Source organism: Spizellomyces punctatus (assembly GCF_000182565.1).
Source record: "Spizellomyces punctatus DAOM BR117 chromosome Unknown supercont1.4, whole genome shotgun sequence".
In the NCBI taxonomy this organism is placed as follows: domain Eukaryota; kingdom Fungi; phylum Chytridiomycota; class Chytridiomycetes; order Spizellomycetales; family Spizellomycetaceae; genus Spizellomyces; species Spizellomyces punctatus.
In genome coordinates, this window is record NW_015971540.1 from 839,350 (window position 1) to 864,289 (window position 24,940).

General features: G+C 46.7%; 14 protein-coding genes across 14 annotated transcripts; 9 read left to right on the forward strand and 5 right to left on the reverse strand.

Annotated features, from left to right (window-relative positions):
* Positions 1-417: 417 nt before the first annotated feature.
* On the forward strand, positions 418-1,445 carry SPPG_02709 (uncharacterized protein; the record flags this gene model as incomplete). The annotated part of the gene is made up of 6 exons (XM_016750994.1): positions 418-581; positions 644-787; positions 845-881; positions 946-1,031; positions 1,091-1,168; positions 1,261-1,445. The coding sequence occupies 6 exons, from the start codon at positions 418-420 to the stop codon at positions 1,346-1,348; spliced, it is 597 nt and encodes a 198-aa protein (XP_016610266.1). The 3' UTR covers positions 1,349-1,445.
* Positions 1,446-1,718: 273 nt separating this feature from the next.
* SPPG_02710 (transcription elongation factor S-II) lies at positions 1,719-3,390 on the forward strand. The gene is made up of 5 exons (XM_016750995.1): positions 1,719-1,807; positions 1,908-1,967; positions 2,038-2,206; positions 2,272-2,457; positions 2,520-3,390. The coding sequence occupies exons 1-5, from the start codon at positions 1,733-1,735 to the stop codon at positions 2,942-2,944; spliced, it is 915 nt and encodes a 304-aa protein (XP_016610267.1). The 5' UTR covers positions 1,719-1,732; the 3' UTR covers positions 2,945-3,390.
* Positions 2,982-5,475, reverse strand: SPPG_02711 (ESCRT-II subunit protein VPS36). Its single transcript, XM_016750996.1, has 9 exons — positions 5,336-5,475; positions 5,124-5,253; positions 4,298-5,059; positions 4,157-4,232; positions 3,998-4,101; positions 3,812-3,939; positions 3,603-3,745; positions 3,292-3,530; positions 2,982-3,217 (listed from the first exon to the last, which is right to left on the reverse strand). Exons 1-9 carry the CDS (start codon positions 5,437-5,439, stop codon positions 3,113-3,115), a joined length of 1,791 nt encoding a protein of 596 aa, XP_016610268.1. The 5' UTR covers positions 5,440-5,475; the 3' UTR covers positions 2,982-3,112.
* A 117-nt stretch (positions 5,476-5,592) lies between these two features.
* SPPG_02712 (iron-sulfur cluster assembly protein CFD1) lies at positions 5,593-6,883 on the forward strand. Its single transcript, XM_016750997.1, has 4 exons — positions 5,593-5,849; positions 5,906-6,015; positions 6,078-6,343; positions 6,409-6,883. The coding sequence occupies exons 1-4, from the start codon at positions 5,626-5,628 to the stop codon at positions 6,622-6,624; spliced, it is 816 nt and encodes a 271-aa protein (XP_016610269.1). The 5' UTR covers positions 5,593-5,625; the 3' UTR covers positions 6,625-6,883.
* On the reverse strand, positions 6,797-8,852 carry SPPG_02713 (uncharacterized protein). Its single transcript, XM_016750998.1, has one exon. The coding sequence runs from the start codon at positions 8,828-8,830 to the stop codon at positions 6,869-6,871; it is 1,962 nt and encodes a 653-aa protein (XP_016610270.1). The 5' UTR covers positions 8,831-8,852; the 3' UTR covers positions 6,797-6,868.
* A 68-nt stretch (positions 8,853-8,920) lies between these two features.
* On the forward strand, positions 8,921-11,047 carry SPPG_02714 (retromer subunit PEP8). The gene is made up of 11 exons (XM_016750999.1): positions 8,921-9,113; positions 9,204-9,347; positions 9,409-9,481; positions 9,557-9,713; positions 9,781-9,945; positions 10,011-10,117; positions 10,176-10,244; positions 10,310-10,455; positions 10,523-10,544; positions 10,612-10,624; positions 10,687-11,047. Exons 1-11 carry the CDS (start codon positions 9,108-9,110, stop codon positions 10,748-10,750), a joined length of 966 nt encoding a protein of 321 aa, XP_016610271.1. The 5' UTR covers positions 8,921-9,107; the 3' UTR covers positions 10,751-11,047.
* SPPG_02715 (arginyltransferase) lies at positions 10,929-12,809 on the reverse strand (the record flags this gene model as incomplete). The annotated part of the gene is made up of 7 exons (XM_016751000.1): positions 10,929-11,024; positions 11,091-11,315; positions 11,378-11,448; positions 11,540-11,783; positions 11,848-11,985; positions 12,059-12,248; positions 12,316-12,809. The coding sequence occupies 7 exons, from the start codon at positions 12,807-12,809 to the stop codon at positions 10,929-10,931; spliced, it is 1,458 nt and encodes a 485-aa protein (XP_016610272.1).
* Positions 12,810-12,932: 123 nt separating this feature from the next.
* SPPG_02716 (protein kinase PKP2) lies at positions 12,933-14,490 on the reverse strand (the record flags this gene model as incomplete). Its single annotated transcript, XM_016751001.1, has 2 exons — positions 12,933-14,133; positions 14,216-14,490. 2 exons carry the CDS (start codon positions 14,488-14,490, stop codon positions 12,933-12,935), a joined length of 1,476 nt encoding a protein of 491 aa, XP_016610273.1.
* A 264-nt stretch (positions 14,491-14,754) lies between these two features.
* SPPG_09053 (uncharacterized protein) lies at positions 14,755-15,705 on the forward strand (the record flags this gene model as incomplete). The annotated part of the gene is made up of 4 exons (XM_016757207.1): positions 14,755-14,868; positions 14,955-15,050; positions 15,110-15,155; positions 15,237-15,705. 4 exons carry the CDS (start codon positions 14,755-14,757, stop codon positions 15,497-15,499), a joined length of 519 nt encoding a protein of 172 aa, XP_016610274.1. The 3' UTR covers positions 15,500-15,705.
* Positions 15,479-18,171, reverse strand: SPPG_02717 (ER oxidoreductin). Its single transcript, XM_016751002.1, has 12 exons — positions 18,109-18,171; positions 17,790-17,965; positions 17,610-17,726; positions 17,459-17,542; positions 17,261-17,402; positions 16,985-17,188; positions 16,858-16,922; positions 16,621-16,797; positions 16,371-16,560; positions 16,261-16,303; positions 16,018-16,192; positions 15,479-15,937 (listed from the first exon to the last, which is right to left on the reverse strand). The coding sequence occupies exons 2-12, from the start codon at positions 17,934-17,936 to the stop codon at positions 15,611-15,613; spliced, it is 1,671 nt and encodes a 556-aa protein (XP_016610275.1). The 5' UTR covers positions 17,937-17,965; positions 18,109-18,171; the 3' UTR covers positions 15,479-15,610.
* Positions 18,172-18,320: 149 nt separating this feature from the next.
* SPPG_02718 (uncharacterized protein) lies at positions 18,321-19,865 on the forward strand (the record flags this gene model as incomplete). Its single annotated transcript, XM_016751003.1, has 7 exons — positions 18,321-18,422; positions 18,482-18,604; positions 18,740-18,866; positions 18,930-19,182; positions 19,252-19,303; positions 19,334-19,514; positions 19,573-19,865. 7 exons carry the CDS (start codon positions 18,321-18,323, stop codon positions 19,863-19,865), a joined length of 1,131 nt encoding a protein of 376 aa, XP_016610276.1.
* A 619-nt stretch (positions 19,866-20,484) lies between these two features.
* On the forward strand, positions 20,485-22,232 carry SPPG_02719 (uncharacterized protein; the record flags this gene model as incomplete). The annotated part of the gene is made up of 8 exons (XM_016751004.1): positions 20,485-20,859; positions 20,929-21,018; positions 21,077-21,283; positions 21,358-21,411; positions 21,482-21,579; positions 21,650-21,734; positions 21,799-22,037; positions 22,100-22,232. The coding sequence occupies 8 exons, from the start codon at positions 20,485-20,487 to the stop codon at positions 22,230-22,232; spliced, it is 1,281 nt and encodes a 426-aa protein (XP_016610277.1).
* A 533-nt stretch (positions 22,233-22,765) lies between these two features.
* SPPG_02720 (uncharacterized protein) lies at positions 22,766-23,919 on the forward strand. The gene has a single exon (XM_016751005.1). The coding sequence runs from the start codon at positions 22,913-22,915 to the stop codon at positions 23,699-23,701; it is 789 nt and encodes a 262-aa protein (XP_016610278.1). The 5' UTR covers positions 22,766-22,912; the 3' UTR covers positions 23,702-23,919.
* A 290-nt stretch (positions 23,920-24,209) lies between these two features.
* On the forward strand, positions 24,210-24,911 carry SPPG_02721 (uncharacterized protein). Its single transcript, XM_016751006.1, has one exon. The coding sequence runs from the start codon at positions 24,364-24,366 to the stop codon at positions 24,832-24,834; it is 471 nt and encodes a 156-aa protein (XP_016610279.1). The 5' UTR covers positions 24,210-24,363; the 3' UTR covers positions 24,835-24,911.
* Positions 24,912-24,940: the final 29 nt, after the last annotated feature.

Below are 24,940 nucleotides of genomic sequence, written 5' to 3' on the forward strand. Positions count from 1 at the left end.
GACAATTCAGGCATTTCATAACATGATTATCCAGCTAACATGACGGCATTATTCAAAAGTAGCTGGATATCTTTCCAAATACGGAAACCAGAATCCACAGCGGTAGTTAGAAAACGAGGTTGGGCGGAATAGTACCCTCCCTCAATTCTCCTCGGCAGTGCGCTATCCTGCTTGTAAAGGTGTCGTACGTGCGACACTGTTGACTCGCACCAAACAACATTTGTCAAGAAGACATCCCAAGCCCACTCTTCGAGAAGAGGTTCGTCAAAATGTCTAATAATCGGCATGTCGAATGTGGAACTCGAGAGCAGGTTGAGATGACGGGTCAGAGTTTACAAGCCACGCTTTGTCCGAACATTACGTTGTTCGGACGTTGTTTGCCAATACGCCATTAGGCATATCATTCTTTTCAACGTCATGCTTGCATCGTCGTCGGATCTGCCTAAGCTGATCGTGGCGAGACTACGGACTGCAGAAGGCCCAGTGTCGCTCAATGAACTCAAGAAGGCCTTCGCAAGTGCTGATGAACCGGAGGATGCTGTAGCAAATGCGATCAACAAACTTTTATCAGATGGCGAAATGTACGCCAACATGCAGAGCTTCGATATGCACACGCGCATCTAACCATCAGGTCTCCACATAGCAAGCACAGAAATATAACTGGCGCAACAGAATCCTCGCCGGATGTGGATATATATTGGATACCCATTACTTGTGAACATGCTTCTATACAACCTCCTTCTCATTCGACACCGCGAAAGAGCCAACCCACCGCTACTCCGCGAACGTAAGCATAGGATGTTGTGCACAGTCCTACGACAGTGTTAAAAAGGACAGTTTTTAGGCCTGAAGTTGACATAGTTCAGCAGGCCGCATATAAGGTATATACCTGCATTGGTTGATTTCATCCAGGTGTTCGAGGTTGACGAGATACTTTGCTTCTAGGAAACACTAAAGACGGATGTTGCCAATCTACGTCAGAGGATAGCTGAACTAACGGAGGAAGGGCGATCGTTAGAAAGTGCTTTAAGGTGGGGGACCAAGAGGGCCACAGCAATATTTGCCCTCCTCTTTGCTGACCATGACCAAGACCTGGCGTAGATGTTGAGGAAATGCTCAATTCTCATATCAAGCTTTTGCATGAGTACAACGAAATCAAGGATGTGGGGTAAGGAACATTTGTGGAACTTGGATCATCATTCGTAGTGTTATTCACGATTTGTTCATCATTCACGGCTTACCCACCTTAAAACGTTTCAGTCAAATGCTTATAGGAAAGTGTGCAGAACAAAATGGTACGACAACACGTAGCATGTATGGAGAATTTGGCCTAGACCCAGACGATTGAGTGTTTCGGAACGGGTACATAGCGACATGCCTATCTGACAAGCCTATATTATATATTCTTTGTACATGCAAAAATATTCATTGTTTATCGTAGTCAAGTCCGCTTTTTGCGAAGCGAGCCGGCCATTGAAAGTGTTGACAGTCTCAACATCAGGATTCGATCATCATCAACAGGCTGTGTTCCTCTACTGGTTCCCACACTATAGACTAGGTTTACATGCTCTGCAAAAATACAGCTAAAACCTCGCAATGTTTTCTATCCATCAGATAAATGTTCGTGCATATCTGGACTGGCGGGAGGAGACTTCCATGCGGTCACGTGAATTCCCGATCAACCCATCCCAGCGCTCCCAAAAGTTAACGGATCCTGAAGAGATCTTGCACCATGTCGCTTTCAGCAGAAAAAGTTAAAAAGGCCAAGGAGCATTTACTCAAGGCACTCAAAGAAGAGAATTCAAAGGTGCGCAAGCGTTTTTGCATACCGAAGTTCTACATTTTGTTGGGGGGCTCAATTTTTGCACTTTGAAAACCCCACAATTTATTGATTTGTCGTTCTGAAGACGGTAGATGACTTGCTGGAGTATCTGAAAGGCGTTACAGCATCAACGGAGCTTTTGAAGGTATATTCTGTAGTCAATCAACGGTGCGTTGCCACGCGACAATAACCATCCAAATTGTCTATGCGAATAGGCGACCGGAATAGGAGTTACCGTCAATTCTATACGAAAGAATACCTCCACCACCGAAAACCAAAAGAATGCTGCGAAATTGCTAGTTTCAAAGTGGAAAGATGACGTGGCATCTAGCAACGGAACCCCCAAAAAAGCGACCAACGGATCGACGAGGCCTGTAATGAAAGGTTAGTCTGCTGGATAGTATCCCTTGCATCACTCTTCTTACAACATACACTAATGCTTAATCTAGTTGACACATCGACTAACTCAAATCCGTCATCGCGGCGGTCATCCGAGGCTGGGACACCCCACTCTGCGGATAGGGCAGAGAGGACGATCGAGGGGGATAACCTTTCATTCAAGTCAACGGGGGACAAAGTTCGAGATAAGTGTATCGGGTTGCTATACTCTGCCCTCACACTAGATGTAGATATTGGTAAGTCACATTCAAATTGCGCCCTATACGGTTTCAAAAGAAACTGACAGGTTGTTGTTCAGATGGTGAAGGAGTACTACCAAAAGCCATAAAAATCGAAGACGTAACATATATCGAGAATGGTGGCGCGACGGGCGCCTACAAAAGTCGCATTCGCTCCCTTTGCTTCAATTTGAAGGATAAGAACAACCCAGATCTTCGTGACCGCATCCTGCAGGGTAAAATAGCGGCTGAGCGCTTTGCCAAAATGACAACTGAAGAGATGGCCTCGGCGGACAGGAAGAAGGAAGTTGAGAAGGCATTAAAGGAATCGCTAGAGGAGGCAGTGTCGGCAACGGACAATCAGTCGGAGACTGATATGTTCCAATGCGGCAAATGCAAGCAGAGGAAGACCAAATACTATCAAATGCAGACACGTAGTGCTGACGAACCTATGACCACGTTCGTGACCTGCGTGGTGTGTGGAAACAAGTGGAAATTCTGTTGAGGGTCAAACACTGAGCAATGTGATCGTGTTGACGTAGTAGAAAATGGCTTGCATGGTGGACGTTGGTCGATTTTCATGGGGGGAATGTACATATTTGTTGAACTAGCTTCAAGGTTGTCTAGAGACGCTGCTCTGAATGGATAGGGACCGTTGAAGAAAGAACCCATGCTATCGTCCCAGAGGCGGCAGCACGTAATTGGTTATGATATTGTCAAAAAATCGCAATCCTTCAACTGTGTCGTCTCTACATATCAATCCTCTACTTTCGGTCAACTGAGAACATGGTAGAACGTCAGTTAAATCCCATAAAACGACAAAAATACGCAGTTACAGTCAGGCATACGCACTAGTAATTGCTCCACAGCCAGCACGACGGACACTTGTTCCAAAGGCGCCAAATCGACGGCCTTCAAGCCATCCTTTGCACCTTTTACGTGTGCGTGAACCCTCCGCGCTGTCTCTTCATCACTGTGAGTGGCAGCTTGAACGACCAGTAATCCGCTGTCAAACTGCCGGATTCGATATGGTAGCTGCAAGGTCTCAAACTGATTGCAGCATTTCCGCAAGTCCTGCGGTGAGATTAATGCTACGATAGACGAGATCCACACGTCAGGTTTGTTTCGACGAGAACCCCTCAGACCGACGTTCTTTAACGTACCGACCCCTCGGGCTCTATTGAACAAGCAATAGACATCGGTCAGGGCTATCATGCCACCGCCAGTGTGCTTCTTGAGGACTTTTTCCAGGAACTCGGCCAGCTGCCTCGCTAGTTCATTAATGTACAAGTCACCAGCGGCTTCCCTGGAAATGATCAAGATATCCAGTCAAAACAAAGTCATCATGGTGGGAAAGTAAAACGCACGCTACCTTGTGACAGGACTGTGAATGCCCAAGTCTACAAGGTATGAACGGAAGGTAGCCATTGCCGACGAGTCATCTCCGCCAGCTGCGGCTCCTTGGGCAAGCTTTGTGCTGATAGACTCGGCAAGCTTGACCTATAAAGTGACTTAAGATAAGCTGGGCCCAGCGGAATATAATCATAGATGTTCATACCATATCTGCTGCCTTGGCCATCAAAGCGTTCAGGTCACTGAAGGCTTCATCAAGCGTATTCCCCATAAGTTGATTGGACTGTTCAACTGATCGCATGATGCTGGCTGCGGATTGTTCGAGTCAGCATGGTGATTGGATAACTGGAAATAGACGGCATACCAATGCCACCGACGTTTGGGCCCTGGGTAGGTTGAGAGATAACGGGTCTCGCTGGTACATCCTTGGGCGCGTCATTCTGGAAACGATAGGAACGTCATTGATTGCACTGACTGGCGAACACGGACCTGGCCTCCTTCTTACCTCCCAAGCGCGCGCGGAAACGGCTGACTTGAGAGCCTTTAGAAATTCAGACATTCCTCCCCCACGAAATGAAAGTTTTATCACAGCATAGTTTTCGCCGTCTTCGGCAGGTGACGAATTGCCGGAATCGGACGCCACGTCCTTGTGCATTTGGTTCTTGATACCCTTGTTCGGCTTTTCATTGTTCAAGTCATCTCTACAACTCAACGGAGGTGTAGATGTGGCAACTAATTGTGGGGAGTTGTCGTGTGCTTGTGGACGCTCCAAATCATTGGCGTGTTCTGTATCTGGCAGCAAAGCATCACATAGTTCACAATTTTTTAAATACGGGTGATTGAGGAATGTGCAGGCAGGGCAGCCTTTCTGCGGCCGTCGTGTTGGAGATACTGAAGCCGCACGGTTTGATGAACTGTGAGGTATTGCTTCTTTTGCTAGCGGCGGTGTCGCTGATTTCTGCAGGTTTGGATACGAGTAGGCGGAAGAGGCAGAGGATGAGGATGGGGGGACTTCTGAGGACCGCAATGATGGTTGTGGCTGTTCTCGCTTTGTCTGATGGACACCACAGAGTTCGCATTTCGAAATGGAGCTTGTATTTGAATGTTGACATATTTCACATATCCAAGTAGAAACTTTGGCTGGAACGGGCGGTGGGGTATTGTGATTGACTGGGAGACTTGAATTCTCTAAAGGCTTCTTTGGTCGGTCAAGAAGAGGTGCCAATGATAATGTGATTTTCGGAGAGGAAGCCTTCCATATGCCACCCTGGGTACTAGACAGGTTAGACATGGTTTCAAAGGTTAAAGAAAACTGCCTGATTTTGCTCTACCTTTGAATCAACACTTTTGACGGCTGTCAAGGGCAGTTGCAGACCGTTTCCACGCGTCTCATCAACCCAAAGCAGTCGGTGTGTTGTTACAAAGGCAATACCCGTATCGAACTCGTGCAATCGTACCTTCCTAACAGATAGACATTCAGCTATCAGAAAGCATTGGTGGACCCTAACAGTAGCGCCCACTGAAAGGTTACTACAATAATTACCCTTCGTAAAGTCCAACATCTTTTTGCATAACTGATATGGTCTCTTGTGAGGAGAGAATGGGACGGCCTGACGCCGTCAACTCGAGTTCCGAAAAGTGGTCCATCAAGCGCAAGATCGTTTGCGTCGTCGGGCAAAACGTCAACACTTTCTGGCTGCGCGGTGAGCGCGACTAAGCATGGCCTATGACTAAGCACTAAGCGTGGCACAGCTCCACCGATTGCTTTGTCAGATTATCTCAACCTGCATTTGAAGTGAGAGACTTCGTTTGTTGACTTTTTCCTCGTCGACCATGGAGCGATCACCAGCGACTTCCAATCTTTCCCAAGTGAAGCACATTATTCTCGTTTTGTCGGGCAAAGGAGGCGTGGGAAAGAGTACGGTATCAACTGAGCTCGCCCTTTCCCTTGTCGAACTGGGGAAGAAAGTTGGTGTTCTCGATATTGACCTTACGGGTCCCAGCATTCCTCGTATGTTTGGGCTCGATGGACAACAAGTACATCAAGCGTCGACAGGGTATGTTTGATAGTCACTTTATGGTATATGCTGTTTATTAACTTCAATGTGAACAGATGGATTCCAGTATATGCCGACGAAACGAAACGCCTCGCGGTCATGTCGCTGGGTTTTTTGCTACAAAATAAAGACGATGCGGTAGTATGGAGAGGACCGAAGAAAACAGGTACTTGGCTATGCTGCGTGTTCACGCTTCTATTATGGAACCTAACAACATGTATTCGTTAGCAATGATCAAGCAGTTTTTGGAAGATGTGGCGTGGGGCGAACTGGATTATCTTCTGATAGATACACCACCAGGAACTTCTGATGAGCATATTTCGGTTGCCGAGAACTTGCGGCAGTATAATCCAGACGGAGCCGTTGTTGTAACAACACCCCAAGCCGTTTCTCTCGCAGATGTGCGAAAAGAGTTAAATTTTTGTCGCAAAGTTAAGATTCCGGTTTTAGGCGTAGTAGAAAACATGAGTGGATTTGTGTGCCCGCATTGCGCGGTAAGTACCTAACCGAAGGAATAACTTTTTATGCCATCACCTTACACAGCGCCTGCCTTGCATAGGAATGTTCAGATTTGTTTTCAAAGGGCGGGGGTGAAGCAATGGCAGAGGAGTTCAAGGTGGATTTCCTAGGACGAGTACCCATTGATCCGACGTTGACGACATTGATCGAAGCCGAGGGTGGCAGCTTCGTCAATCGTTTCACTCAATCCTCCCTGTATCCGATATTTCAAAAGATTACGGAAAAGGTCACTGACAAGTGCGAATCTTCCTCGTAATGCGATACATTGTTCGCCTTAGTTTGAGAGTATTGGAAGTATTCGTATTCATGATCATAGTCGTGGGTAGAGGTACATGGTAGCTACAACACCTATTGCATTTTGATGGACGGACCAACCCGAGGCAATGTAACAACCATTCAGCTCCAGAGTTTACCCGACTTGAATTGTTTACTGGTCTGATGTTTCAATGTATTTACAGCAATATATAGATGACAGAAAATTAAATAAAAAGCAGCTTCGTCTATGTCAGGACCGTCTTTCTTTTAACAGCCTGTTCAATCATCATCGCCAGTTTCCGATCTTTCTTTGCGATGATGCTTGTCGCACGTCCCTTCGCACCATTTCGTGCAGTTCTCCCCACCCGGTGCAGATAGTCGATGGCTGTCTGTGGAAAGTCATATAAAATCACATGTCCAACATTTGTCGTATCTAGCCCGCGTGATGCTATATCGGTGGCGACTGCAATCATAGGTTTGCCGACATGGTCACCTTCTTCGTCCCCCTTTGACGGAGCTTGAGCAAATCGTGCCAAAGCCTTGGTCCTCTCCTTCACATCAACGGTGCTAGATATATCGACAGCATCATACTCCTTTCTCCTCAGGAAATCCGCCAGGTCCCCGCAGCTTCGTCTGGTATTACAGAAAATGATGATTCGACTATCATCAACCACTGCCCGCTTCAATACATCCAAACACATTTGTTGCTTTGTGGTTGAACCATCAATCCGTAAGAACGCCTGGCGCAGCCGCGGTAAAGTTCTGTGCAACGATGGCGTGGTGATACGCGTGATGTTGGGGAAGTCGCGATCTAAGATCCGTACTACTGTGCGCGGTAAAGTAGCGGAAACAAAGACGAATTGACACGGCCGTTTCAGCTCCGATGCAAACGCTCGTGCCGGTGCCAATACTTTCTTTAGCTCTGAACCAAAACCCTCATCGAACATAGTGTCTGCCTCATCTACCACCACATGCCTAGTTTGTGAAAGAGAAACCCCTTCAGATTCCATAAGATGTATTAGCGCTCCAGGTGTCGTAATGAGAACATCTACTGGTGCGGTGGCGACCATTGACTCTGACACGTGTCGCGGAATGGCAGAATGCACCCCAACAACTCGCAAACGAGCGATATGGCTTATTTCCTTTGCTATTTTGGTGACTTGTCCAACCAGCTCTCGTGACGGTACGATCACAACGGCCCTTGGTCTACGAATCTTGCGGATGGATGATAAACCCGAGGTGGCACTCACTGTCCTTCCATCTGCCGTAATTGCCTCGATAATATCTACGGAAGACTCTCTTTGACTTTTGTCTGCCAATGCCGAATCCTCCTCTTCTTGTTTTAACTGATTCATCACAGGTACGAGGTACGCCAAGGTTTTTCCACTACCAGTTTCCGCGGCGCATAAAATAGGATTATAAGGGTTCTCCAATGCTTGCGGAATGCAGAGAGCTTGCACCTCGGTAGGTCGAACATGCCCAAGGCCTTCCGTAAGGGCTTTTACAATTTCTGGGCGCAGGCCCATCGTTTCAAACCGACTTTGGCGAATGCGGTCCTTAAGAACAGCTAATGATTCTGGCCGGGCAGTGTCGTATTGTGTACTCGCGAGAGCAAATTTGGCCGTATGGCGAGCCACCTTTGCGGCCTCCTCCTCTTTGGCGAGCTGTGCTCGTTTGCTTTGAGCAGTTTCTATGCGTCGTCGTGGGCCAGGTGTTCGCCGGCCCACTTGCACAGCAGTTGCTTGACGTTCTCCAATTTTTCCGCCACTCTTAACCTCAGGCTTTGGCGGTTTTTTAGCGGCAGCTTGCTTTGGTTGGCCGTGTTTAAAAGTGGCTAATCGTAGTCGTGGGGGGAGTGCAAGTCCGGGGATTCTAGTCTGCTTTCCTGCTCTCTTTCTTTTCGCTGTCTTGGCTGTTTTGCCCTTACCCTTACCGATTCCACCTAGTTTCTTTTGCCGTGGATACTTTGTTGAAAAGGTGAATTGATTCGAGGAACGGGTGGATCCTGTACCATAACTACGAGCAGGAACCAAGAAGGAAAACTGTAAACACAGGCATTGACCATGATGAAAGTCCAACTGTCTGGATGCACGCTGCAGTGCAATCTTATTAGCCAGTGGACGTACGCAGGCTCGGCCTGCTGTCGATAGTGTTGCCCGGAGCATAGTGAGGCAGATGAATGCAGGAAACGAGGATCGCTGGTCCATTGGAAACTTGTTCTTGCTTTAGCTGTTATTGCCATGGCAGCAAGCTGTGTCACCAATGAGTAACAGCGACAGCAGGCATCGCCGCCGTCAACAGTTTTTGGGACCCATCTGCAAAACCCTTCTTTCCCATTTGCAACTGTTTTGTTGCACTGCTACCTTCCCGAGTTTTGGTTATTTCGCTACCTCACAAATTACTTCGCGCTCCCAAATATATATCATAAACCTTGAACCGACCAACATCAAACTACTCGGGCAGACCGTGTAACCATCTTGGAAAATGGCGGTGAGTGATGAGGCATCGAACCAGCGCAACAACTACCCTAGCTTAGAGCCGACCAGGTTCTGACGTATTATTTGACATTTTGTTTCATAGAGCTTATTTGGACTGGGCTCTTCTGCCGACATTGAGGTCGTTTTAAATGATGAGGATAAGCGAAAACTTGTCGAAGTAAAGGTGGATAAGGACAAGAAAGCAAAGTATCCTCTGTATTTCGATGGTGAATCGGTTAGCGGGAAGGTATTGAATGGAAGTGATACAGTCCCTTGATCTACTTTTCACACATACATCAATGCCGTAGGTACAGATCCGCGTTCGGGACGGCAAGAAGGTGGAACATCAAGGAATAAAAATCGAATGGGTCGGGCATATAGGTACGATCTTGCTACTTTGTGGCTGTTGTGGGGTTCTTGCTATCCTCCATCACCTCTAACAGCCTTGGAATACAGAATTATTCTATGACAGAGGAAATCACTATGAGTTCTCATCTCTGGCACAAGAATTAGCTGCTCCTGGAGAGCTACGGTCGAGCGCAACATATGATTTCGAGTTCAAAAATGTAGAAAAGCAGTATGAAAGCTACTTTGGGATTAATGTGAAACTAAGGTCGATCATTTTCATCAATCAACATCATTAATGATTGGGACCTGACAAAAACTGAAAATTCCGCCAGGTACTTTGTCAGGGTGACCGTGTCTCGCCGTCTCTCCGATATCATAAAAGAGAAGGATGTTTGGGTATATTCCTACCGAATGCCACCCGAAGTGAACAATTCGATTAAGATGGAGGTCGGCATCGAAGATTGCCTTCATATTGAATTTGAATATAATAAATCCAAGTGAGTGTATGGACTTCAGACAAGATTCATCCACTTGTATTGCTGACTATATCATCCTTGTGAAGGTACCACCTGCGGGATGTCATCGTTGGCAAGATTTATTTCTTATTGGTTCGAATTAAGATAAAGTACATGGAATTGTCCATCATTCGACGGGAAACCACAGGCGCAGGTACTGCGGTTTGGATATCGCCAGTTTGTTTGCGTGTCTATAACTCTAGTCAACTCAGCACCAAATCAGTACAATGAAAGCGAAACAGTCACCAAGTTTGAGATTATGGACGGTGCTCCAGTGAGAGGTGTGTTACTTTCGCAGATCCGAAAGAGTTGTCAAGGCTTACTAATTGTATCATGCATTTCTCAGGCGAAACGATTCCCATTCGACTTTTTCTGAGCGGATTTGAACTAACACCGACATACCGAGATGTAAATAAAAAGTTCTCAACGCGATATTACCTGAACTTGGTTCTGGTAGACGAGGAGAACCGAAGATATTTCAAGCAACAAGAGGTGCGTATGCAGATCTCGCGTCTGAGCCAGGATCGTTTCCTCATTGCTCGTTTCTGTTACTTTTAAGATTACGCTCTATCGACTAAAGGGTAAATATTGCAATTTGGATTATGTTTGCTATTTGATTCTCATCATCGTTCACGCTTTGGAATGCAGAGGATTCAGAAGAGTAAGTGTTACTGGGTTTGTATGCAATATCTCGGGAGTTTCTGATATTGAACTCTCAACCAGGCAAAACGAGATTGCCGGGGGCGCATCAGCAGCGGGGCTAAGCACGTACACGGGACGACGATAGCCGTTCAAATCCCTTCCGTGGTCATAATTACTGCCTCCATGGAGCCAGATAGACATTTTAATGTGATCCGCTTCGCCCAGCAATTCGCGCTCATTAAATCAGATCCCGTGCACAGCGAGATTCTTAATGGTGATAATCGTTATGGAATAACGCAAAGAAGGGGCGATCTTGTGTATCCTTATGTGACTAATATCATTCTGCTAATGAGAGGTTCACCCAAAATTGCATATAATTCTTTTACTTCTTCTTTGGCTTCGCTGTACACTGGCGTTTCCTGAAAAGATACATTTTGCCTCAGCAATCTCCCTTGAACGATCCGTAAAATGTTTTTTAAACGCACCCCAAAAGAGGATATCTTGCCATCGTTAAATGCCATCAAACCCCAAAGATCATCGTCCGTGATGCTGTTGAGTGCTCGGGTCTTCAGCTCTACTAACTGGTGTGGTCCAACATTGCCAGATGCTTGCTGATCAATGACGTCCTCAGGCGATTGTGCTAGGATTCCCACTTTGTATTTCTCGAGGAGCGGAGTGGCGTGCTCGACTGTTACCCATTTGTAGGTACCCTTCGCAACAAACATGTGAGCGTTCAGCAAGACACCTTTACTTTCGAATGGTCAAAACATACCGGGCATAGCAGTTCCGAAGGCTTGTATCCAGCCTTATACCGCATTTTCTGGCAGGTATGTATATAATAGCCTAACACCCAGAAAAACTTGAGCAACTATCGGGCGGTGCAACTCGAAAAAGACCGAACCAGAAGTACTAGCCGGCCTCATGTAGTACCTACCCATATAATAATATTTACATTCGGGCAACCGTTCCCGCAAAGACCACGTCAATCCAATCTCCCTTAATGCACTATAGGTTCCTAATGACAGAAACCCGTAATCTGGATCATACATTAAGTAGACAGACGAAACACAATATGGGAGAATATCGAGGACACCAACAGCAACAAGTTTGCCGTCAATGTAATATTTTTGGTGAAATGTGCCGTAGCCGGGGGTATGAGGAGTCGCTGGTGGCTCAAACTGAGGACTCAAACATGAGATTCCAAGTAACATCAAAAGAGAATTGTTCATGCGGTGCATTTACCATCAGAGGAGAGTCCACCAAGAATCGCTTGTATTTCTCTGGTGAAAGTTTCTCGGGACGGTCCTTGTGAATGGATATTTGGTATTTTCGAAACAGATTAAATGTTTCTTCCTCGAATGTTGCGCGGGTGAGAATAATCTGGTGCATCGTCAGAGTCAGAAACCACAAATGGTCAAAATTGTTATTGGAATGGCTATCTTTCTTTCTCTACCTTGATGTTATGGCTTTGGGTGTGATCGGTCGGGGCTTCAGCTTGGCGGAGGAGACTCAGTATATCTTGGGGAGGTGGAGGTGCGTGCTTTGGTTTTGGTGGTTTTGCTTGTTTTGCGGTCGATTTATGGGATTCGTGCTTTGGCGGCTGTTTGGGTAAAGGTTCAAGTTCTGTGGTGGATGTTTTGGCTCTGGGATAATACAATACGCTGATGAGATATAGATTTGAGAGTTCCTTGACCCTCAGTCGAATGGTACCTCTTTGAAGGGTGAGTGGTGATCGCTACGTTGCCTGTATCCTCAACATTAGATCGCAGAGGTTTTTCTGCGAGCGTCGTGGGAGCATCTGGAGGTTCGCGTGCTGGTTCTTCCAGCCTTTCTCCCACAACTGGCTCCTCGACATCCATCTGATCCTCGTCGTCCAGCTTGTCATTGGACTTTTGCCCTCGACCCTCACTCACAAACTTGCGCATTTTCTTCACCACTTTTTTTTGTCCCTTGCTACATTTGAACTTTGATACGTCCAGTCGGATCGTGAGTAGTGGGCAGCATGTCTCGGCGAGTTCGGGCTTGTAGAGGTATTTGCCTGACCGACGCCAGCCTCGATCGATCAGGTCTTGATAATCACGGCAGGACATTGCATACGCCCACATTCCAAAGGTAATGGAGGTGTCTTCATTGGAATGACAGTAGCCACAGCTCGATGTATTGCGACCGGTTACCGCAATGAATGAGGGCTGTCGGTGTGTCATGACCTATTTTGGTGATGAAAGAGAATTCCTTTGAGAGGCAACAGACCGCGTCGTGTCAGCAAAACTCTGGGGCGATATACAAATGTAATGAACTTTTTTATTTACAACGGACATCCAAAAAGTCTATCCACCTGTATAAGTGAGATTTTCTACCTGATTTCCCACTTTCAACGTAACATATGCATCAGTACCATATCCATCCATTGAGCACACCTCAATATCCCCTCCCCAATAATTTGCATAGACCTTGCTCATGGGCAAACCCAACCCAAGCTTTAAACCGGTCGGAACTACATGATGCTCTGACTCTTCCACCTTTGCAGCAAGCCGCGGAACGTGAGCAAAATTTAGAAACTTGCGTTTTGACGGATGGGAATAGGACCATAGATGTGACAGTGCATCGCGCCGGATACCGCCACCTTGGTCCGAGATACGGAAGGTGATCAGAGAGTCGGCGGATCCAATCGTGGCGCGGATGGAGGGCAGCTTTGTAACTGCGTCTGCTGTTGATGATGATGAGGGTACAGAGGAAGAAGTGTACGACGACGATGGCCCTGTCATGTCAAGATGTTCGGGTGTTGGTATCATGGGATCTCTTGCAGTCCCTCGCACGTTTCTCAATGCTGCATTGGCAGCCCACGCCTCCCCCAACCGTGGTGCATTACCTGAACTTGTTCTATAAGGTCTTGTATCGTCTTCTCGGTGTAATTCGGGCTCCGCTCCAGAGTCTTTGGTGGCTTGCACGAGAACTTCCGGAGCATGTTTTTCCAAGGTGGCCCACATACTGTTCTTGAGCAGCTCGAAAATGATGTACTCGATCTGATCTGGGATGTACGTAAACGTGGCGTCCAAGTGGCCATCCACCGCTACCTCCGGGGGTGTGACACCAAAAGCCTCCTCGAAAACTCTACTCGCCAGATTTGAGCACCTTTGCACAACATCTTGAGCTCTACATCTCGTATTGACAATTCCAATGTAGTGCGGTTCTTGACTTTCCCGTCCGTCAAATACTGCAGACAAAGTGATGTGTTGTTCCGCAAGGACCCGTCGCCCTATCCGTGATCTCAGCATTTCATTCATGAATCGATCTGCTTCACGTGCAGCAAGATGCACTCCCGATTCCGCTACCCCCATAGCCAGCCGAGGGATGGCGACCAGATGAGTGTCCAACATATGCTCGACAGTATCGCAAAACTCCCGGTTTTGTTCTAGCGTGGTGATTTGCGGGATAGATCGGAATGTCTCGAACGCCTCCCAGTAAAGCTTATATATGTGTTCGATGTGAGGATTCGTACCGACAATGAATGGTAGATGCTGAAAGTCGCTATAACCAAGGCATCACAAATTGAGTATGGGATCCTCACTAGAAAGTGGTAGATGGATCACTTTACGATATGAATACTTACAAGATCCGATGTGCCAATCTCACAGGCAACTCCGCCCGGACATAGTTGGCACTCTTCAACAGCTTTTCCTCCGTCAAAGTGCGTCCAAACACTGTCAGTTGCCGCAGTGTCACGCGTTTCGTCTCTTGCGATGCATATTGCTCCAAGATTCTATTGTGATAGAAATTGGGTTGAGAGGTATATCTCCGCCTTCTTGGTGAGCTGACATTTTGCTTGGATGCAGCACATGGACAGCGCCTCCCCAGTAGGAACGCATGCGGTGTCTTGTCCAGCATTCGGGCAACTGCGAACGGGGGTGTGGAGGAAATATCGCTGGGATGACGCTTTAATTGGAAGTACTTGCTGGGTGAAAGGTCCTTTACCCCCTGATAGGTTTCTTCATATGCCTCGTAGGGACGGTGACGGCAAGAGTAGATTGGCAGATACTAAAATTGAGGAGATGGCAAGATGGAAATCGTCGTCCTTTCCAACCAACTTGATCATGTGATAAGATCAAGATGAGATACGGCCACTTGCTGCGCAGCTGAGTCATCCACGACATGAACAATCTACAAAATAAACAAACGGAAATTCCTGCGACATTTCCTTCCTTGTATCGTCTGTCACAAAGGGAAACTCCTTTGTCGCCAGAGGCCCTGGCGGATCTCCAGCAGGTAAACCATCAGTTTTGTTCCGTTTTGTCAAAAAGGGATGTCGGTTGGGTGTTGCGTGAAGCGCAGTTGTAACCGCCCATGTTCAGGTATTTCGAAGAGCAGACAAGGGCCATAAAGGATGGCTATCCAAAGATGACTTTAAGGTTGCTATGGTCGGTTTGTTGGGATATAAACCGTCAAAGGTATGGTAAATCAATGGTTTCTTTGCAAGATAGTGCTAGATCTATATTCCGCTCCTCAGTTCGAGTTAGAACGCGCTAGGAGCAATGTCAACTTTGAAAAGCACGGTAATTGACTGCTGTGACATCGAGTCATGAAACGGATTCGCTTAACGCTTTCTCTCAAAAATAAAATAATAATTGGAAAAGAAATGACATTGGAAAGATTTATCAGCCTGCGGCGGAACTCCTCATCAACCGATCTAGATGAAACCATTCGTCAATGCTTTCTTACAGCCGACATTAGCTGTCATGGATATATCTCCCGATCGGACCTGCATTCCATCTTCTCTCAAGTCGCTCCTTCGATCCCCACTCACGTCATCGATGATGCCTTTGCTGTAGTAGATATGGATGGCGATGGAAAAGTGGGGTACCGGGACTTTGAAAAGTTGATGAAATATGAGTGCTAGGTTTTTGTTTTTAAATAATTGAGCTACAGCAAGGCAAAAAAAAATTGACAAAGACCGAGATCCTAGCAGATAGTCAAGCTGGGTGGAGATGTCAGCGCTAACCATTCTACTCTATTCTCTCTGCTGCTTCCCTAGTCGCCTCTTTTCTAGTTTTACCACACGCTTCACAGAAGAGCTAGACTTTGCTACTTCAGCTTCCTCTTTCTTCACCACGTGCCCATCCGCGTCATATTCATATTCTGGCGGGAGCTTCAGCGTTCCATTGTTTAGCTTCCAAGCCCGGTGTATAATGCGTACTACACCAAACACCACGATGACGAACCCAATGGTGTATGACAAGTAGTGCCGTGGATCACTTAGCCGCGTATAGGAGAACATGTCGAGAAGTGGGAGTGGTGGCAGTTGGTCTTTTAGCTCAGTGTCCAGTTTGGGAGTGTCCTTTTTCCGTAGAGAAGAAGGGCGAGTTCAGTCATGACCACCTTTGAATGGACCATTACGACGGACATCCCCCGGCATACCTTTATCTTATCAGGTCCTGCGGAACCATTCGTTTGTTCAGCCACCTTGTCCTCCTTGGCCTGCTTTTGATGCATGGCCCTAAACTCATCCACGGCCGCCACGCTCTCTGAAAGCCTGTTCAATGTGTTAAACAGAGCTACCACTTCGCCGCGTGTTAATCGGTAGAGCATTGGACTGAATGGAGGGCAAACAGGACATTAGAGGGCAGAGTCAATAATAAATGTCACGAAATAGCCACATACTTGTCATCATATGAGAAAAGGATCTTTAGGGCGGTTCCTAAGCCTATAAGAGAAAGGATGCTTAGGCGTGAAAGAAGAGCACAAACGCAATTAGAATTCACGTTGCATACCTGATATTTGCAGCTTTCCCCACAGTCGACATTTCTCGCACCCAACACAATCCATAATCTGCGAAATGTTTCTAAAATGCGTCTTAAATTCCTCTTTGAGAAGCATGGATCCCGAATCCACAAAAAGCGTTTTTTCGTCAAACGTCGGTCCACATGCGACAGCCTTGTCAGCAACTTGTTCAACAAGATCCTAGAACAAAATTCTTTGGTGAGTCTTAATGTGGGAAAAAGTTCTCAAGATGCATATTACCTCAATCCTATGCGTATCCGCTCCGCTACCGGTACAGAATTGGTGAACTTGATGGTTTCGCAAGTACGGCGCTAGTTTCGCAACAGCTCGGACCATCATAGTATATGTGAAGTATAGGTTCTGAACTCGGTCGGGATGGTTCCCGACTCGATCCGAAAAACATGTGAGATTACGAATCTGTTGGCCAATTGGTTAAGCTGCGTTCTCATGAACTACTATGATCTTTCGTGGACGTACCCACTCTCCGCTCTTACGATCCAACCATTGATCGCAAATATGCGTTGATATGGATGCATGAAGTCCTGTCAAAACATAAATGTCAGACACAATAATTGCATGGTGCGTCCACAACGTCTACACATACCCGACAAGAGTCGATAAAAGACCCTCTTTTCCATGCAGGTATTTTCAAGTTCCTTTCTTCTATTGGTCAACGTTCCCTCCAGGTTATTTTCAAAGAGGTTGAAACAGTTTTCCCGATATATAGCCCCCCAAATCCGTGCAGCTGATTCTCCTCCGTATCCAGTGAAGCGCTCCGGGTTCTTGAGGAGATTAATGTAACAGCCCTCTATTAAGGGCAGCCAACGGCAATGGTCAATCGCACTACCACGACTCTGGAATTGTTTTGCATCTCCCCTACCAGCGGAAAAATCATCCTCTACCGCACAAAAATCGGCTTCTGACCACTGACAGCTCTTAGACATTAGGGAAAACCCATTATCTAACGGGGATTGGTCAACTGAGGAGAGAGCGGAGGTCTTCCAGTGTTCGGGAATTTCAGACTATACGATTCCGTCAGCGTGTGACGTCCAGCGTAGGAGGACATGCAACTACGTACCTCATCAGCCTCGACAACGGAGCAGTCACGGAGAATGCAAAGTGGATTCTCCTGCCAAAACGGACAATCTTTGTGAAGGTTCGTCTGCATCCATCCGCAGAGTTAGTTGTTGTACGTATCCACCCACAGTGCATTTTGAATATATGTATACCTTCCAATATCTAAAAAATGAGGTAGTCACCAACTCTGCCAAGAGCGGGGAAAGCTCACTGTTCACTTTCTGGATGGTTCGAAACTCACAGCAGGCATCGCTTATGGGACCTGAAGGCTGAATGTCCACATGGTAAACAAGAGATCATCTACGATAGATTTATCACATTCTAGCACTTACACTGCAATAGGGTTGCACTTTGTCTTCCAATGAGGCCGATAGTTGGTCAATTTCGCGCGATATATCCGACTTGACTGAAGTCAGTGCCAACGGTATACACGCAAGAACTGCGGTCAAGGTCCAGGCAGTAGCTGTTCGAAGTAACATTTTCAAGGAAAGTATATGGGGCGGGGTAGCTGTGCAAAACAGAAACAGTAGTCATTAGGACGTTTTGGCTTTTATGACCGCAAACCAGCTCGCCAAACTTGCGACTTTTTTACGCACGACGACCATGTAGTTCCCTTGCAGCCTATTTCAAGCAATTGCCCATCCAACTCACCTCTAAAACCATGTGCAAATCATGACCAAAAACTGCTTAATGCATAAAGCTGCTTATTCCACCGCTAAACCCGTACGCGTACGTGTCTTGATCGAGAGGAATGAGCCAATCAGCAAGTGATACGTAATGGGTTTGGGCTTTTGAACTCAGAACGTTGACGTTTTTGGACGGGAGACTTTGGACATTTTCCATTGTTTTTTTTGTTGACAAAGATGAAGAGATTTATCGTTACGATACAGATACTTTGGCTGTTCTCGATTTTGGCGGTTGATGCCCAGCGCAACAGGGACAAGGTCCTATTACGCGAAGTACAGGTTTGTAAACAAGAGTCGTGCTCTTGAAATATGGTGTGCGCTAACAAAAGTGGTTGTAGGTGTTGACTTTATACAAGGGACAATACACGACTGGAAGACGTTCCAATCCCGTTCCGCAGATTAAGTGCGTTGGTGGAAATGCGTGCAGGGATATCCAGCCTGAAGTTATTCAATGTCGACAGGTGAGCTCTTTCATGGACAATAGAAGCCATTTGGAGATGTCTGCAAGGTCAAAAAGGATCGTTGGGCGATGCAACTGGGCGCAAAACGATATTGGTGTGCTAACCCATCCATGATACTTTTTCTACGGTGTCAAGGTTGGATGGGATGGCCGAGAAGCTCAGTGGGAGTGCAAAGCGGAACTGGAAGACATGTACAGGCTTGGCAAAACCATTGTAAACTGCGAAGGGTATGATTATCCGGATGACCCATACATTCTTGCTGGTAGGAAGACGTATCCGATTTGATATCTGAAAACCATCGTATTTGACCATGTTTTCTCTTTAGGATCGTGCGGCGTCGAATACGACCTGCATCGGACGGCAAAATACCGGGCTCAAACCGGTACCAATCACCGACAGGATCAGACCGCTCCTCCGCCGCTATTTACGGGAGGGCTACTCTCATGGCTGCTCAACAGCTCTCTGACATCCTGGATAACAAACAACCCGCTCACATCGTGGGTCCATCGCTTCCCGTTCTCGATCTTGTTTGGTTCGTCGAGCTCTTCTTTTCGTCGAGAAGATTGTGAGTTTGATATGTACGCAGTCGATGACAGCTCTCGGCCAAAGGTGGAAAAAGCGTATTGATGGAAATTGTGGGTTTGTAGCCTCTTTCGGACATTCTACAATTACGGGCTGGAACATGGCGCACGTCGTTTGGTATATTGTATTAGGGCTCTTTATTTATAGGTGAGACAATCAAGACGTGTTGCTGTTATGGTGATAAGATTGCTAAAGTCTGTTATTGACAGTGTGTTGAAATCATGTTTGGGTGGCGGAAGTCGGAGCGGGTCTGGTAGGAGTTCGCAGAGTACCTATGGTGATGGTCCGGGAGGAGGATCGGGTGGGGGTGGTGGAGGTGGTCCTTCGGGTAGGTTGCTAAAGGTTACTGTATCACCTCCATATGTAATATCAATGCTTTGTTATAGCGCCGCCATACGAGCCTCCGCCGCCTTATTCACCGCAATCTGACAATAGCGCGCACTCTACGAACCGTCCAGGTTTCTGGTCTGGTTTAGGACTTGGCGGACTGCTCGGTTCGAGAATGTCGGCGAATCGAAACTATTCAAGAACAAGATACCCAAATGCTTATGATGAGCCGACTTCATCCTCTTCTTCTTCTCCTTCTTCGTCTTCATGGTCTCGCCCTTCGACATCGTCTTCATCGTCGTCCTCACAGCGGCGAACGACTACTGGATATGGGGGAACTAAAAGGCGATAAAGTTGTGTAGATGAATTAGAGCCGGTTAATGCCATAGCCATTATGTTGTCAAATGCATTTTGCCTCTTGTAAGCTATTTTTAGGAACTCTGTAGCTATTTTTATCTCTTGCCGACCAGGCGAAAGTGAGGGTTCAGGAAATTTCATTTCTCAAGAGGGCACCAAGTGCGCAGCGCATCGCTCTGCCTTGGTAAACTTCGTCCGTCGTCGTCTGTTGCGCCGTTTCCCTTTGCCAGTTGCGCATCAAAAAAAGGTCAAAAAGGTGAGAGATGACGCGGTGTCGGAGTTGGCGATGGCTAAGCAAAAGATTACAAAAGGGGGGCCCAAGCGCAAGTTGAATTGGAGGGGGGGTGTTTTTTTTTTTTGTTTTTATTGGTTTTGGGGCAATGCATCTTGCGTTTTAGACGATGAGTAGAGGTGGTCTTTAACTGATAGAGCGGGCAGCTTTAGCTAGACTTTACTGGGGCGGAAGGTGTCCCCAATCTTGGCATTGAGCAAAAGGAAACACACTACAAACTTTTGGGCCTTGAGACGGGTCGTTCAGTGGAGAGCGAATGACAGATTTTGCAGTCAACTAATTACAAGCCCGTTTTTATTTGTTCAACAAAGACGGCCGAGGGATGGCAGACAGTATCGCCCTCCGGAAGAGCGTGGACTCTACTCGCAGCAAAGTTTCACGGCTCACCATTCTCTCCCGCAAAACCGCATGTGCGAATTCCCCTACAAGAAAGAGCCCCTTTCGAATACAGTTCTCCCCTTCCACACCCGGCTCCATTGTAGGGTTACCCACCACTATCGTGCCGACCATTGCAGTCGCTGCCGAACCCGTCTATGTAAAAAGGGAAGCCGCATCCTTGGCGCTTGCTGCGGACCCTAGCTATGCGCAAGCGCTGGTCAGAACCCACTATGTGAGAGAGCTTGTTGACCAAGTACGACTGGCAAAGGGGGAAAGAAGAGACAAAGTAGAGATTTTTCTGTTGAAGGTGGTTGAAAAGGTAGGGGCGTGGTAGATTATTGCCATTGCATCCATTCTGATTCTGATACACATGCTGCGCATCGTCCAGGAGCTCGAACGTGCATGTCTGCACGCTATCCATAGAACGGCGCTTTTGGAGCGAGAGCTAACGGATATGAAGGGGAGACTCGCACAATTGGTAGGGATGATCTCGAACCTCATGTTTGTTTCATTGTTTTTAATGTACTTGTGCGCAGTCATCACCTTTTAAACACAATGCTCGGGAAATGTACCTCATCCGGCCCTTTCTTCATGACTATGTTCGAGAAAACAAACAGATGGTCAAAGACTATGGGTTACCAATGATCTACTTGAGGAATGAGGATGGCGAAGGGAATCGGGCTGGGAAGGATGCTGCATTTGAGGAATACTTTGTAAAGTTGAAAGAGCAGGCCAAGACATTGGTGAGTGGTGTATGAGTACTTGCAGTAGCCAGCCGTCGGACAGAATTCTGATTTTTTTTTGTTTCCATACATAGGCCCAAACTGGACGGAACAAGTTTCTCAGTGAATCACTCAAGCTCTTGATAAAGGTAAAGCCATCTTAAGCAGCTTTGAAGTCATGTTCCTCTTTTTGAGCCAGAAAACTTTTTCTCTCGTTAGCTTGAAGCGGAATTTTATCTTTTGGAATGTTTTATCGAACGCTCTTTTAGCGAGTTGCAATGTTACATGCGACTCATTGAGAGTCTGACTCAGAATCAGTGAGTTCCAATAACATGACTTTTTAACTAATCTTTGACATTTAACGCCCCCTTTCCATCCGTTTTTCAGAGACGCGGCAGTCCTGCAAGCGGCCCTGTTTCTCCGTCTTCGCAATGCTTGTACGTGGCTAGGCTCTGCTCGGACATCTCTGACGGTAAAAACCATTCAATTGCATCCATTCATTGTCATACCAAAAGAGCCAACACTTGTTTTAACAGGAGTTGGCGTCCTCGCTTGTTCCAGATATGGAAGACTATCAATGTTCGATATGTCTAAGTGTCATGTACAAGCCCGTCTTTTTGTCTAGCTGCAAGCACCGGTTCTGCCGCGAGTGCTTGCACCAGCATGAACGCTTTAGCGCGTTCTGGGCGTACATGTACTGGATTGATGTGCAATGTCCAATGTGTAGAGGAAGTTATGCGCTCCGATCCAAGACACCAGATAAGGCAATGGACAAGTATGTCAAAAGTGTATGCAACTTTGCTTGAAACGTTTGCTAAGCACGTTGGTCGTTTTCAGTTTTATCAAACTCTACTTTCCGGTTGAGTACGCGGAAAAGAGGCGTGAAGCGTTCAAGAAGCGCTTGCAACGCAAAATATTGACATTAATGCGAAAGAACTTGTTATGGCGTCCAGAACGATATTGGGAATGAGATGGAGAGCTGATATATAGGCGTGTACATATTTAAACGTATTCTTTTTTTTTCATATATATATATATGTGTGTGTGTGTATGTGTATACATAACATTGATATGTAGATATTGTTAGTGTTTTGTTTCGAGTTGGGTACGGGAACTCGTTTGGATAGACAAGAGAATGTTTACCATGAGGAGACAAGTCATAAGAGTTCCAAAGCCAAGTTCTCGCAGCACGTTGTTCACGTCACAGATCCAATCGTGTCCATTATGACTGCAAGGTCCCTTTTTGCAAGGGGACAATTGTGTGTCGACAAGAGGAATTTGACACACAAAAAGCTGTGGCCTGATGACACCACACCTTGTAGCAAGACAAGCAAAGCAAGCAGCAAGCAAGCAGCAAGCAAGCAAGTGTGCAAACATTGTGTATTGCCAAATAACAAACAATACAAGAATCCATTCCCAAAACAACTTAAAACACTATATATCACGTGGATACCTATTAATTGGCCGCTCGATTGGAACGGAGCAAGTTTAAGGTTGTGCCACTTTACCGCTTTCTTTGAACGCCCCATCGTTTTATAAAAGTTGTTTAATGTGGTTTTTTCTTTATAAAAAGGACTTCTACTCCCCCCCCCCTCGCCTTTTAACGAACCCACAAGCGTTCAACTTGCAAAACAAAAAACGTACGCAAACATGGGCAAGGCTTTCAACACTCCCATCCCGCAGAAACCGTCGTCCTCAGTCTTTTCCATCTCAAAGCTCGCCTATGTGGCATGTTTCCTGGGTGGTCTTCTTCTTGGATGTCAACAATACAACAAGTTTACGCAACAACAGCAAGAATCCTTGCAAGAAGTAGTAAAACCTGTTGCGCAGGTGGACGCTTGGGACACTCGGCGGTACTACCCAGAAGACTTTGAAAAGCACTTTGGGCTGCGCTTGATCCATCAGCTCGAGGTACCAGACTCCCTCAAAAAGTACGTGGATGCCCACGATATCCGCAAGGACCCTACCTACTCTCAGAATATTGAACTCAGCGAAGCGTACGCTCGCGTCTATGGTCCTTTCCTCGACCACGTTCACGACGATGATCGTAGGATTTACGTGAAATGGGCCGGTCCAGAGAAGCACTTTGGTGTCTTTGCCGACACTTACCTTCCTCCCAACGCCTTTATTGCAGAATACTCTGGGATCTTGACGAATTCCTCGTTTTCCACTGATTACGAATGGGATTACTACAGTCACGATATCGTGGACGACAATGGAAACGTCCTCAAATTGGGTGTCGATTCCCAACTGGTTGGCAACATTGCCCGGTTCGTGAATCACGACGATGATCCAAACTGTGGCATCGTCTACGTGCCTTGGAGGAACAGGTGGAGGTTGGTGTACGTTGCCAACAAGGCCATTTTCCCTGGCGAAGAGTTGAGTATTTCCTATGGACCTAATTACTGGGAGTCGCGCTCGGAGGTAGTCAAGGTTTAGATGATGGGCTTTTTTTTTTGTAGAGAAAATATGGGGACATTAACAAGAGAGACTGTATAGGTAGTTTATGTTTTTTAGCTACATCCTCTCTGTGTGTATTGTACATTTGCTCGTATATTGTATAGGATCCTGCACATAGGAGAAACTTTTTGTTTACGCAATTTGATGGCCATTGTCGCCAAGATTTCAAACAGTGCAATTGAATTTTGAGCTTGCAATGTTCATGTCCCCAGTTGGTGCTCAACCCGAAAGAGCGGCTTTTGTCAAAAAAGTTGTCTTGATAGATCGCAAGCTGAAAATCATTTTGCTGGATTTTGGTGACTTTAGAGCTCATCTTTTGCAAATGATGTCGACCATCTCTTGGTTGCAAGTTATGACCTTGTCAGTTACATGTCACTATAATCATTCATGTGAAAGTATTTACGCTCTCTTGCATATGCCCTAGTTTTCTAAACACGCACTGGCAGGGCTTACTTTCGCGTCTGCCCACTCATTGATCTCGATCATTAGGCCCTGCCCGTTCAATGTCGTTCTCGATATGTCGTTCTCGCAAAACATTTAAAAAGATTGACAATTTCCCCTTGGTCCCTCTCTTCATCCTTTGCACGTAAATTCACACCAGTACAATAATCTTCCCTTCTACGCTGATCATCCCATCCAACATGCAAATCACCAGTTTCCTTGCATTGGCCATCTCTCTGGCTGCTCTAGGAGTCGTAAAAGCGGTTCCAGCTCCCCAAGGCGACAACATCATTTCACAAATTGCCTCGGCGATTGCCACCCTCGAAGCTGGATTCACGGCCACCACCACCACCGTTGCAGCAACGACCGTCGCAACGACTCTGGCCGATGTTGGCACGAAAACTGTTTCTCCAGCAACCATCGCACCCGTCCTTCCTTCTCCAAGTGGTGCCCCCGTTCTCCCTCCCATCTGCCGTCGAGCCGGATGCAACGGTGAACTATGCGTTACCAACTCTCGTGATGCCGTCTTGACGCCCTGCGTTTGGCGGCCGGAATTTGCATGCTATGCCACCGCACAGTGCGGTTACAATGCGACGAGGAGGGCATGCGCGTGGAGGCAAACCAAGTCCCTCAAGGAATGTCTGTCAAATGGTACTACGGCTACACTGTGAGCTTCCCGACTAGGATCGTGAATAATGTACAGCTATATGTAAAATGTCAGTGTTCATAATAATATATGAGTTAACAGTTTTTTACAGTAATAACTCTGCTTGTGAA

Excerpts from the sequence above, each read along its gene's own strand:
- SPPG_02710 (XM_016750995.1), top strand. The coding sequence starts at position 1,733 with ATGTCGCTTTCAGCAGAAAAAGTTAAAAAGGCCAAGGAGCATTTACTC. Across the intron at positions 1,968-2,037 it reads CATCAACGGAGCTTTTGAAG|GCGACCGGAATAGGAGTTAC; the intron begins GTATATTCTGTA and ends CTATGCGAATAG. Across the intron at positions 2,207-2,271 it reads GACGAGGCCTGTAATGAAAG|TTGACACATCGACTAACTCA; the intron begins GTTAGTCTGCTG and ends TGCTTAATCTAG.
- SPPG_02711 (XM_016750996.1), bottom strand. The coding sequence starts at position 5,439 with ATGGACCACTTTTCGGAACTCGAGTTGACGGCGTCAGGCCGTCCCATT. Across the intron at positions 3,940-3,997 it reads TGGCCAAGGCAGCAGATATG|GTCAAGCTTGCCGAGTCTAT; the intron begins GTATGAACATCT and ends GTCACTTTATAG. Across the intron at positions 3,218-3,291 it reads TGGCTGTGGAGCAATTACTA|TTGACCGAAAGTAGAGGATT; the intron begins GTGCGTATGCCT and ends CCATGTTCTCAG.
- SPPG_02712 (XM_016750997.1), top strand. The coding sequence starts at position 5,626 with ATGGAGCGATCACCAGCGACTTCCAATCTTTCCCAAGTGAAGCACATT. Across the intron at positions 6,016-6,077 it reads GAGAGGACCGAAGAAAACAG|CAATGATCAAGCAGTTTTTG; the intron begins GTACTTGGCTAT and ends TGTATTCGTTAG. Across the intron at positions 6,344-6,408 it reads TTGTGTGCCCGCATTGCGCG|GAATGTTCAGATTTGTTTTC; the intron begins GTAAGTACCTAA and ends TGCCTTGCATAG.
- SPPG_02713 (XM_016750998.1), bottom strand. The coding sequence starts at position 8,830 with ATGGACCAGCGATCCTCGTTTCCTGCATTCATCTGCCTCACTATGCTC.
- SPPG_02714 (XM_016750999.1), top strand. Across the intron at positions 9,348-9,408 it reads GTGAATCGGTTAGCGGGAAG|GTACAGATCCGCGTTCGGGA; the intron begins GTATTGAATGGA and ends TCAATGCCGTAG. Across the intron at positions 10,245-10,309 it reads GGACGGTGCTCCAGTGAGAG|GCGAAACGATTCCCATTCGA; the intron begins GTGTGTTACTTT and ends TGCATTTCTCAG.
- SPPG_02717 (XM_016751002.1), bottom strand. The coding sequence starts at position 17,936 with ATGTTACTTCGAACAGCTACTGCCTGGACCTTGACCGCAGTTCTTGCG. Across the intron at positions 16,923-16,984 it reads CTTTTATCGACTCTTGTCGG|GACTTCATGCATCCATATCA; the intron begins GTATGTGTAGAC and ends ATGTTTTGACAG. Across the intron at positions 15,938-16,017 it reads CAGGACCTGATAAGATAAAG|GACACTCCCAAACTGGACAC; the intron begins GTATGCCGGGGG and ends CTACGGAAAAAG.
- SPPG_02720 (XM_016751005.1), top strand. The coding sequence starts at position 22,913 with ATGGGCAAGGCTTTCAACACTCCCATCCCGCAGAAACCGTCGTCCTCA.
- SPPG_02721 (XM_016751006.1), top strand. The coding sequence starts at position 24,364 with ATGCAAATCACCAGTTTCCTTGCATTGGCCATCTCTCTGGCTGCTCTA.